We start from the raw sequence: 12,480 nt of genomic DNA, 5'->3' as shown, positions 1-12,480 counted from the left end.
ATGTCTCCTGCTATTTATAGTATCTTTCAAGTACATCTTATTACAGTTTAGGCATATCTTATTATTTTCTTCCATCTAGCAATATCATTTTAAGGGCAAATACACACACATGTGTTGTAGGTCAATGAACTCCATAGTTTTAATCAGAGTTTATAATAAGGAAGGGTAATTCTGTAACAGTTTATGACATCAAAGGTATGGCAGCTATGGAGAATCATTTTCAAAACAATGTCCAAAGCGGGAAATCATTGGATGTGATTCATTCGATTCTATGCAATTTCATCTTTGAGGACTGACATGGAAGCAACCATTACACAACCCTGAACTCAATAACCCCACCAGAGTTTCAGAAGAGATATCAAACCATATCTGGTCATATTTCTATTACATACACCCAGGCTGTGCCTGGACAGTGATGGATGGCTATATGGAGCATCCTTGTCCATCATGTTCAGTGTGTTAGTGCTCTCACCACAGCGAGGCAGCAGAGTACCAGTTGAGGTAGGTGCAGGCAGAGCGTAGTAATTAAAGGCAGTGGTAGCCTATCCATCCCCATATCAACACCTGCAGCATCTCATGACACGCGCTCACACTCCCCCATTTACCACAACTTCCAAACTAACTGGACCTAAAACAATGTGTAACTTCGTGGCCATTCCAAGTCAGGATCACACCTAATACCAAATAGCTAGAGGATAAACCACAAATAAATTCATGTTTTGTAGGGGGGAGTTGACGATTATGTGGTGGTTGTTTCACTATCGATGATGAAATTGCATTAAATCAAAAGAGTCAGACCCAATGATTTACTGTTCGTAAGGACAGAGTGCCACTAGTAATATTGAACATTAAGTCGAAATGTAGCTAGGGGAGTTGTCTTACTCTAGGGAACTTTCCAGCAAATGTGGATCTCAAAACAGGAGTACGAAGAGGGCGGGAAGCAGTGCGTAGACAGGAAGTGCCCTTGATCGACCACCAACAGCATCTGCTGCCTCCAGAACTCACAATAACATGTCTAGTTTAACCTTTTACTGTGAGCTCAGGAACACCCAAGGACGGTAGTTCTGTCGATTAATTTTTTAAACTTTTTTAAAAACTGGATAATCGAATCTGCCTTTATCATTTTTTGTAGAAAACATGAACTATAACGAACCGTGTCACATATTCCATTGCTATGAAAAGGGTGAAAGGCTGAGTTCCTTTTGACTCCATCTTCAGTATGCCATTTTCAGTTTGTTTATGGACCTTATATTCTGATCTCAACCTTCTTGACAGGTAAGAAACACTTGGTTAGTGTTTGTGTCTTATCCAATGGGTTGTCAGGTGAACGTTGAAGATGCTTCTTGGAAGTGATCTAATGATGTCATTGAATCGCTGTCATTGAGTGGACAAGACAATTATTCACTGAAAATGAAATCTGTCTTTCATTTCACTTATGTTGATATTTGATTGGCTATTTGCTTCTGGTGGTTAGATTAGAATCTGTTATTTTTCGGTTTTTAAACAACTAATTAACCGACGTCGGCTCAATTATTTGAATTCCATATAGTTAATTTTTTTCTTCTTCTGTGAGCTCGATGCTCAGTTTCTGTAGAGATAAATCAGATCAAGCACGAACTATGCAATGTAGTAGGGAGTTGTAGTTTCCAACAGGTCAATATTCGACATAGTTTGGCACAGAAAATATGGCAATTAATTCCCATAATCCATTGCACGCCCACTTGCTTGTCCACTCTGTGTGGAGCAGATACGGAAACCTCATTGACTGAGACGGAGAGACGAGAGAATGCATGAGAGATACAAAGCAGTTGCGTTGCGAGGACTCTCTACCTGGAAATACATGATCTAAGTGATTGACAGTTGGTGTTCAGCGGTCATAAAAGTAGGTCTTATTTACTTAGAAGAACTACTAAAATAGTGATTTTGTCAGACAGGATAAGCAGCAGCTCTATAGAGATGAGTTGATGACTTGGAATTAAATAATAAAGTCATCAAATAAATATTTTATATGAGAAAGTAAATGATGGTTGATAAGTCATAAACAGTAATGGACAGTCACTACCATCATGGGACTTTTATTCATTGTTTTATCATGTGTTGTTACAGCATTCAACACACATAATCCATAGTGCATTTAATGTCTAAAAAAGTATTGAAATCCAAAACCGTGATTATTTTAAAAATATTTGAATCGAAACCAAACCAACCTCAAAAAGCACTAATTTCTCAGCACTATTGGAAACAGTTTACGTCCCTCTATATTTTTTTTTACTACAAAGCATGGAAATGTGTAATTTTCACATATGGTGATGCTGGAGATGAATATGAAGTTGTTAAATTTCCCTTTAAGAACATACCTCATGGCCCCATTGGGCAGGTAGCTTCCACTGCCCTTAGTCAGGTAAATCTCCTTGAACTTAAGTTGTGATTCCTGCTCTTCTTCCTCTTCCTGCTCCATACAGTTGGAGGAAGGGTAGGGAGTCGGGATGCGAAAGCTATTGTAAGACTTTCGACTGCCTGGCCTCTTAGATACACCAGCCTCAGTAAATCTCACGCGGGACTTGGTGTTAGTCTTATCGTCTAACAGACTGGTGAGTGACGCTGTGAGAGATCTCTGTGACAATGGAGAGGAGGCAGCATCTTGGATGCCCAGTAGTTCGTAAAGACCTGGGATGATGATCTGCATCAGCTTGTCCGATAAAAACTGGACAATCCTCAGACACAAGCCGGCAAGCTGTTGTTTTGTCAGCTGTATTCCAGAAACAGAAGAAGTGTTTTAAAATGTTGCATAGTGAGTCTTTCAAAAGCTTATGAACAAGGTTAAACATTAGGCAGAGTTTTCATGGTAATCTGATTAAATTGTCAGTAACATGATCTTACCGGGTCAAACATGCCCTCTTGAATCCCCCTCCATTGCCTGAAAACAATATTGTTATAAATGTTGTCATATCAGGATGCGTGGCAGAATAGTTTTTATTTAATTATTTGCCTGATCGTGAAGTTATACTTGCTTTGTGTCAGTTGTTTTGGCAAAATTGCAATGTGACAACTTTTCTAGCACTGAACATTTTTTTCCGATTGATCGGTTTCTAATTTGATCCTATTTCCTTGAAGGTGTGATAGTACCAAAGAAAACAGAACATACTTCTCAGTTAGGTTTTGAAGGAAGTCCATAAGTGTCAGATGTTCTACATTGTTGAGCTTCCCCTCTTCTGTGGTTTCCATCACTGAGGTTGCTCTGCTCCTGGTAGAATTGCTCTGCTCCTGGTAGAAATGTAATTATATTGCAAATAATCAAACTTAATATACAACAAATATCATACTGAAATAATTATTAACTGTTAAAGAGTGGAGGAGCATTGGCAACGTTGGGCCAATTAAACAACTGCAACACAACAGAGATGGTTGTGGTACGTCAACATTGCCAATGATAGCATCACTATAACATCCCAGGAGAGAATATTGGATTAATGTTGTAATATGAAATTCTTCAAGGTCAACTTACCATCTCATTGACAGCTTCAGAGGTCAGGTGGTCATCCACCACACAGACAGGCAGGTCTAGAGACTGGGACAAGGCTCTATGGTCATAACCAGGAGAGAATGGAAACATCAGAGCAGTCCCAATGGCAGAATCTAACCACTGTCTTTATGTCAAAGACTCACTCACTCATTTGCTTTGTCAAACCTTTCACCCCTTAGAATGACTTTTTCTTAACACTGAATATATTTAGTTATAAAGAGATCTCTCAATAATAATTCTCACAATAGCATATTGGTAGTAGTCAGTTACATATTAAAGCTAAGCCCCTACTGGGTGTTTTAAAACCCTGGATGGGGTTCCCACCAGCCTGAGGTGCATGCCTAACATTTTTTTTGCTGAAAGTGTATATAAGTTGAAAATCTGACATGGTTTCAAAGGTAAATAGAAATTCAACCTATTTTATACAAGGTTTGGCTATGCTGAATTTAGTTTACAATGATGACATCATCCTGTGGTTGAAATTTCACACTCAAAACAACAGTTAGGCCTCATGCACATGCACTCCTCCATAAGGTTAATGGCTTGCCTATTGTTTTATCCCAGTACAAGAGGGGCAACTGGATTCAGGATTAAACACAAGCAGTCTTTAAGGTATATCTTATTACAGTTTAGGCCTACCTTATTATTTTCTTCCATCTGGCAATATCATTTTAAGGAATGAAATCTGTTTTGTTGCTAGTATTATTAGTAACTGTAGGAAAATACAGCTGTAAAGTACAAGAATCAGCTACTTTCTGAAGGGCAGCCAAGCTCATAAGCAATTTAGAACCTACAGACAATTATGACAAAATTGGAACGCAATGAATGTGTCACAAACGCCTTGTGGTCACATGTTATTTTAGGGCGTGGCTCCGCATTCGTGACCGGTTCTCTTATTTCTATTTCCTGGTATCCGTTAGTGCTGGAATTTGCGATTAATACTTTTCTCATGCCGAAACCGGATTAAATACATACCGGTAGTTAAATGTCAAAAATGATTATATTCGCAATGTCATTAAACAACAACATAAATAGCTACTAAATTTTCGAAACATGATTTTGTCATCAGGTCAGTACCATTTGTTTGATTTTGTGGACCAACGACTAAACTTTATCTATGTTAGCTAGTTAACATAGGCTGCGACATGATAAATAGTTCGCATTAGCGAATTAGCTACCTAGCTAGCCAGCCTAACAAGCTGTCAAATCCAGTGGAAACCGATGCAACCCTGCTGCCAAATAAGGGCTAGCTCGATGACCCGTGGTAACAGTGAGGTCCCCATGAGTTTCAAGGCTTTAATAAGTGCTATCGTGCAGAAAAAGCGAATAAAATACTGGTTGATGAGCTAGCTAAGTTAGCTAGCAAGACGGATATGACCGTTAACAGCGTGCATGCACAAATGCATGACGACACATTGAATATAAGTGAAGCAGGAATGCAGAACGAGATCGCCCCACCAAGCCAGATAGTAGAGGGGTGCAACAACGCCGGTACACAGAGGCATAGCTCATACAATTATATTTTGTCAGGGTCAATGACTATCCTTGTTGAATAATAAATACCTGCGTCAAATATATGGCATCGCATGCTAGTACAAAGATAGCTTTGCATGGATTTTTAAAAAATCCGGTGACCACTAGATGTCCTCGTATATCCACATTTAGATCAAATATACTTGATTTTTCATCAGTACTGTGAATGACAAGCCCACTGAATCTAGTTTAATAATCTTTATACTCAGCAGGTAGAGGCCTAGGTACTTCAAATCAGTGCTTAATTTGAGCAGGATCATGCCAGAACAGGATCCGGCACCGTTCCGTTCTGGACTGCTTTGTTCCGGAACCTATTTGGCCGAATCCGATACCTCTCGTGCCATGAAAAATAATTTTCACTTTTTGCTATGTAACAATTATAATAAAAGCGATCTAAGTTCATTCGAGTTGCCTCTTCGTCAATTATCCTGCCCCCTCATCTCTCCAGAGTTGCACTTCATCATTTGTTTCCTTATAGAATCATAGCTGCATGAAGGGTTCTGGAGGAATTTTCTAAAGTTACGGAATTACTGCTGTCTGTTCAGAAATAAATTAAATCATTCAGAATAGCCTAATACGTCATGAGAAGCCCTATAATTTAGCTACAGAGGACCAATAGCTTCTTTTTTTAAATAGCCTAGCTGCGGATTGTAGCCCAATAACAAAGAATAGCCTACAGTCGGGAACGCGAGGCAAATCTGTCAGTGAAAAAACAGCACGCAGACAAAACAGGCCTTTTGCAATATTTCAAATACAATCGAGGGAAACACAGATTGAAAAGATAAGACTATGCTGTAGACTACCAAAATATTTGATCAACTCCCAAACATTGTTTTACAAAACAGAGAGAGGGAGAGATAGGCTTTTGACACGAGCGCATCGACAATCTCCAGCGAGTGAGCTGCGCATCATTGAGTCAGTGAAACTGGAAAGCATTTTTAGGACAAATTTCCTCCTCATATTGTAGCCTACTATATGTTTCTCCACAAACCTAGGCCTATAGGCTATTGATGGATTCAAGACAAGGTCGTTTTTATTGATCTCAGATACTAAGTTTGTCAGTGTCAAAGTAGCCTTCCATTTCGATCATTTGTGCGGATTAAAAAAAGATAATGCCAAAGTCTCCAGTCATGTAAAATTATGTAGAATTGCACGAAATGCGGTTTTAAAAAGGCCAACACTTTCCCGGACCCTAGGCTACTAAAAATGTTCCCCATGTGTGCACCTTCTATAAGTGGCTCTACCCAAATGTGATGATATGCGTTCAATGCTCTATTATAATAGGTGATCTTTTTTCTCATGAGTTCTGGTACCACAGAACCCCCCCTCTAGCACCCACTCTTTGTTCTGGCACCTCCCAATTTACAAATTAAGCTCTGCTTCAAATTTTAAATACTTTTTTTGCCCCACTGTATAGTGTGGTGGTATATAGTATGGTGATATATAGTATGTTGAGGTCACCCTGCTTGAGACTTAAAGTAATATTGCCCTTGCTCAACCAAGACCATGTTTATGGTAGAGTGATTGGTTAGTAAGAACACTGCTTCGTGAGTGTGAAGTGTTGTTGTACAGAGGTCCCTGGGTACATGTCCAGAGCCGGACAGGGACAGAACTCACTCTGTTCCACAAAGTTCTGTGGAAGATTTGCTAACAGAGGAGAGTGGTTATGTATCTAAGTACAAATTTAACCATCAGAATAATGTTTATTTGTGTTCCTTACTCCTTACTTACACATCCCATCATTGACATAGTCAAAGCCAGACCTTCTGTCTGTCTCTCCTTCTTGCTGGTTGACTAGAGTGGAAATCTATAGTATTGTATGGTTGACCTGGGATAGAGCTGAAATGTGGCCCGATGTAGTGTTGCCTTTGTACCAAACACCCTTACAGTCATAAACCTTTTCCCCATGTAATCGCCTCAACCTCAGTCTGGTGTTCGCTAACAGTATCTGAAGAATCTGTATACCCAGTGGTGTATAGTACAGTAGAGCACAGCAGAGTACAGCAGACTACAGTAGAGTACAGCAGAGTACAGTAGAGCACAGCAGGCCGTATAGTAGGAGAAGAGGCCCTTTGGGTTCATTGAAATACATATTCATAATATTTCTGTTAACAATTTAATCTGCACCCAGATTAGTCTTCAATTTAATTTTCACCCAGATTAGTGTTCAATTTAATCTGCACCCAGATTAGTGTTCAATGTGAACAAAACTCAGTACAGCACATGAATGAGAGAATGTTGTTACAAATTTGAGCCACGAGATGGTGGTAGATTATAAATTTAAATGGCATGGACCTTTGATTTGTCTCTGGATAGAAATTGCCCTTGGGCACAGATCTAGGATCAGTTTACTCTCACCAAATCCTAACCTTTACCATTAGCAGTAAAAACACAAACCAGACCTAAGATCAGTGCAAAGGAGCCACTTCATCTTACCCCTGTAATTATATGACTCCTAACTTATGAGTGTACCAAACATTAGAAACACCTTCCTAATATTGAGTTGCACCCCGCCTTTTGCCATCAGAACAGCCTCAATTCGTTGGGACATGGACTCTACAAGGTGTTTGAAAGCGTTCCCCAGGGATGCTGGCCCATGTTGACTCCAATGCTTCCAACAGTTGTGCCAAGTTGGCTGGATGTTCAAATCAAATTTATTTATATAGCCCTTTGTACATCAGCTGATATCTCAAAGTGCTGTACAGAAACCCAGCCTAAAACCCCAAACAGCAAGCAATGCAGGTGTAGAAGCACGGTGGCTAGGAAAAACTCCCTAGAAAGGCCAAAACCTAGGAAGAAACCTAGAGAGGAACCAGGCTATGTGGGGTGGCCAGTCCTCTTCTGGCTGTGCCGGGTGGAGATTATAACAGAACATGGCCAAGATGTTCAAATGTTCATAAATGACCAGCATGGTCGAATAATAATAAGGCAGAACAGTTGAAACTGGAGCAGCAGCATGGCCAGGTGGACTGGGGACAGCAAGGAGTCATCATGTCAGGTAGTCCTGGGGCATGGTCCTAGGGCTCAGGTCAGTTGAAACTGGAACAGCAGCATGGCCAAGCATGGCCAGGTGGACTGGGGACAGCAAGGAGTCATCATGTCAGGTAGTCCTGGGGCATGGTCCTAGGGCTCAGGTCCTCCGAGAGAGAGAAAGAAAGAAAGAGAGAAGGAGAGAATTAGAGAAGGCACACTTAGATTCACACAGGACACCGAATAGGACAGGAGAAGTACTCCAGATATAACAAACTGACCCCAGCCCCCCGACACATAAACTACTGCAGCATAAATACTGGAGGCTGAGACAGGAGGGGTCAGGAGACACTGTGGCCCCATCCGAGGACACCCCCGGACAGGGCCAAACAGGAAGGATATAACCCCACCCACTTTGTCAAAGCACAGCCCCAACACCACTAGAGGGATATCTTCAACCACCAACTTACCATCCTGAGACAAGGCTGAGTATAGCCCACAAAGATCTCCGCCACGGCACAACCCAAGGGGGGCGCCAACCCAGACAGGATGACCACAACAGTGAATCAACCCACTCAGGTGACGCACCCCCTCCAGGGACGGCATGAGAGAGCCCCAGTAAGCCAGTGACTCAGCCCCTGTAATAGGGTTAGAGGCAGAGAATCCCAGTGGAAAGAGGGGAACCGGCCAGGCAGAGACAGCAAGGGCGGTTCGTTGCTCCAGAGCCTTTCCGTTCACCGTCCCACTCCTGGGCCAGACTACACTCAATCATATGACCCACTGAAGAGATGAGTCTTCAGTAAAGACTTAAAGGTTGAGACCGAGTTTGCGTCTCTGACATGGGTAGGCAGACCGTTCCATAAAAATGGAGCTCTATAGGAGAAAGCCCTGCCTCCAGCTGTTTGCTTAGAAATTCTAGGGACAATTAGGAGGCCTGCGTCTTGTGACCGTAGCGTACGTGTAGGTATGTACGGCAGGACCAAATCAGAGAGATAGGTAGGAGCAAGCCCATGTAATGCTTTGTATGTTAGCAGTAAAACCTTGAAATCAGCCCTTGCTTTGACAGGAAGCCAGTGTAGAGAGGCTAGCACTGGAGTAATATGATCAAATTTTTTGGTTCTAGTCAGGATTCTAGCAGCCGTATTTAGCACTAACTGAAGTTTATTTAGTGCTTTATCCGGGTAGCCGGAAAATAGAGCATTGCAGTAGTCTAACCTAGAAGTGACAAAAGCATGGATTAATTTTTCTGCATCATTTTTGGACAGAAAGTTTCTGATTTTTGCAATGTTACGTAGATGGAAAAAAGCTGTCCTCAAAATGGTCTTGATATGTTCTTCAAAAGAGAGCTCAGGGTCCAGAGTAATGCAGAGGTCCTTCACAGTTTTATTTGAGACGACTGTACAACCATTAAGATTAATTGTCAGATTCAACAGAAGATCTCTTTGTTTCTTGGGACCTAGAACAAGCATCTCTGTTTTGTCCAAGTTTAATAGTAGAAAGTTTGCAGCCATCCACTTCCTTATATCTGAAACACATGCTTCTAGCGAGGGCAATTTTGGGGCTTCACCATGTTTCATTGAAATGTACAGCTGTGTGTCATCCGCATAGCAGTGAAAGTTAACATTATGTTTTCGAATAACATCCCCAAGAGGTAAAATATATAGTGAAAACAATAGTGGTCCTAAAACGGAACCTTGAGGAACACCGAAATTTACAGTTGATTTGTCAGAGGACAAACCATTCACAGAGACAAACTGATATCTTTCCAACAGATAAGATTTAAACCAGGCCAGAACATGTCCGTGTAGACCAATTTGGGTTTCCAATCTCTCCAAAAGAATGTGGTGATCGATGGTATCAAAAGCAGCACTAAGGTCTAGGAGCACGAGGACAGATGCAGAGCCTCGGTCCGATGCCATTAAAATGTCATTTACCACCTTCACAAGTGCCGTCTCAGTGCTATGATGGGGTCTAAAACCAGACTGAAGCATTTCGTATACATTGTTTGTCTTCAGGAAGGCAGTGAGTTGCTGCGCAACAGCCTTCTCTAAAATTTTTGAGAGGAATGGAAGATTCGATATAGGCCGATAGTTTTTTATATTTTCTGGGTCAAGGTTTGGCTTTTTCAAGAGAGGCTTTATTACTGCCACTTTTAGTGAGTTTGGTACACATCCAGTGGATAGAGAGCCGTTTATTATGTTCAACATAGGAGGGCCAAGCACAGGAAATAGCTCTTTCAGTAGTTTAGTTGGAATAGGGTGCAGTATGCAGCTTGAAGGTTTAGAGGCCATGATTATTTGCATCATTGTGTCAAGAGATATAGTACTAAAACACTTGAGCGTCTCTCTTGATCCTAGGTCCTGGCAGAGTTGTGCAGACTCAGGACAACTGAGGTTTGGAGGAATACGCAGGTTTAAAGAGGAGTCCGTAATTTGCTTTCTAATAATCATAATCTTTTCCTCAAAGAAGTTCATGAATTTATCACTGCTAAAGTGAAAGTCATCCTCTCTTGGGGAATGCTGCTTTTTAGTTAGTTTTGCGACAGTATCAAAAAGGAATTTCGGATTGTTCTTATTTTCCTCAATTAAGTTAGAAAAATAGGATGATCGAGCAGCAGTAAGGGCTCTTCGGTACTGCACGGTACCGTCCTTCCAAGCTAGTCGGAAGACTTCCAGTTTGGTGTGGCGCCATTTCCGTTCCAATTTTCTGGAAGCTTGCTTCAGAGCTCGGGTATTTTCTGTGTACCAGGGAGCTAGTTTCTTATGAGAAATTGTTTTAGTTTTTAGGGGTGCAACTGCATCTAGGGTATTGCGCAAGGTTAAATTGAGATCCTCAGTTAGGTGGTTAACTGATTTTTGTCCTCTGGCGTCCTTGGGTAGGCAGAGGGAGTCTGGAAGGGCATCAAGGAATCTTTGTTTTGTCTGTGAATTTATAGCACGACTTTTGATGTTCCTTGGTTGGGGTCTGAGCAGATTATTTGTTGCAATTGCAAACGTAATAAAATGGTGGTCCGATAATCCAGGATTATGAGGAAAAACATTAAGATCCACAACATTTATTCCATGGGACAAAACTAGGTCCAGCGTATGACTGTGACAGTGAGTGGGTCCAGAGACATGTTGGACAAAACCCACTGAGTCGATGATGGCTCCGAAAGCCTTTTGGAGTGGGTCTGTGGACTTTTCCATGTGAATATTAAAGTCACCAAAGATTAGAATATTATCTGCTATGACTACAAGGTCCGATAGGAATTCAGGGAACTCAGTGAGAAACGCTGTATATGGCCCAGGAGGCCTGTAAACAGTAGCTATAAAAAGTGATTGAGTAGGCTGCATAGATTTCATGACTAGAAGCTCAAAAGACGAAAACGTCATTTTTTTTTTGTAAATTGAAATTTGCTATCGTAAATGTTAGCAACACCTCCGCCTTTGCGGGATGCACGGGGATATGGTCACTAGTGTAGCCAGGAGGTGAGGCCTCATTTAAAACAGTAAATTCATCAGGCTTAAGCCATGTTTCAGTCAGGCCAATCACATCAAGATTATGATCAGTGATTAGTTCATTGACTATAATTGCCTTTGAAGTAAGGGATCTAACATTAAGTAGCCCTATTTTGAGATGTGAGGTATCATGATCTCTTTCAGTAATGACAGGAATGGAGGTGGTCTTTATCCTAGTGAGATTGCTAAGGCGAACACCGCCATGTTTAGTTTTGCCCAACCTAGGTCGAGGCACAGACACGGTCTCAATGGTGATAGCTGAGCTGACTACACTGACTGTGCTAGTGGCAGACTCCACTATGCTGGCAGGCTGGCTAGCTGCCTGGCCTGCACCCTATTTCATTGTGGAGCTAGAGGAGTTAGAGCCCTGTCTATGTTGGTAGATAAGATGAGAGCACCCCTCCAGCTAGGATGGAGTCCGTCACTCCTCAGCAGGTCAGGCTTGGTCCTGTTTGTGGGTGAGTTTTTTTTTATTTATTTTTATTTATTTCACCTTTATTTAACCAGGTAGGCTAGTTGAGAACAAGTTCTCATTTGCAACTGCGACCTGGCCAAGATAAAGCATAGCAGTGTGAACAGACAACACAGAGTTACACATGGAGTAAGCAATTAACAAGTCAATAACACAGTAGAAAAAAAAATGGGCAGTCTATATACAATGTGTGCAAAAGGCATGAGGTAGGCGAATAATACAATTTTGCAGATTAACACTGGGGTGATAAATGATCAGATGGTCATGTACAGGTAGAGATATTGGTGTGCAAAAGAGCAGAAAGGTAAATAAATAAATAAAATAAAAAAAACAGTATAAAAACAGTATGGGGATGAGGTAGGTGAAAATGGGTGGGCTATTTACCAATAGACTATGTACAGCTGCAGCGATCGGTTAGCTGCTCGGATAGCTGATGTTTGAAGTTGGTGAGGGAGATAAAAGTCTCCAACTTCAGTGATTTT

At 41.3% G+C, this 12,480-nt stretch overlaps 1 protein-coding gene across 1 annotated transcript; it reads right to left on the bottom strand.

Moving 5' to 3' along the window:
* Nucleotides 1-1,549: 1,549 nt before the first annotated feature.
* LOC115109027 (uncharacterized) lies at nucleotides 1,550-3,586 on the bottom strand. The gene is made up of 6 exons (XM_065015610.1): nucleotides 3,506-3,586; nucleotides 3,146-3,264; nucleotides 2,881-2,917; nucleotides 2,302-2,749; nucleotides 1,722-1,765; nucleotides 1,550-1,588 (listed from the first exon to the last, which is right to left on the bottom strand). Exons 1-6 carry the CDS (start codon nucleotides 3,506-3,508, stop codon nucleotides 1,550-1,552), a joined length of 690 nt encoding a protein of 229 aa, XP_064871682.1. The 5' UTR covers nucleotides 3,509-3,586.
* Nucleotides 3,587-12,480: the final 8,894 nt, after the last annotated feature.

This window comes from Oncorhynchus nerka, unplaced genomic scaffold (genome assembly GCF_034236695.1).
Source record: "Oncorhynchus nerka isolate Pitt River unplaced genomic scaffold, Oner_Uvic_2.0 unplaced_scaffold_257___fragment_2___debris, whole genome shotgun sequence".
Lineage (NCBI taxonomy): Eukaryota > Metazoa > Chordata > Actinopteri > Salmoniformes > Salmonidae > Oncorhynchus > Oncorhynchus nerka.
Note: the sequence above shows the minus strand (reverse complement) of the source record. Positions and strands in the feature narration are given on the sequence as shown.

Bases quoted from the DNA above. Each gene is read 5' to 3' on its own strand.
- LOC115109027 (XM_065015610.1), bottom strand. The intron at 2,750-2,880 runs GTAAGATCATGT...TCTGGAATACAG, and splicing joins AAGAGGGCATGTTTGACCCG to CTGACAAAACAACAGCTTGC. The intron at 1,589-1,721 runs GTGGGCGTGCAA...TTATCTCTACAG, and splicing joins CACACAGAGTGGACAAGCAA to AAACTGAGCATCGAGCTCAC.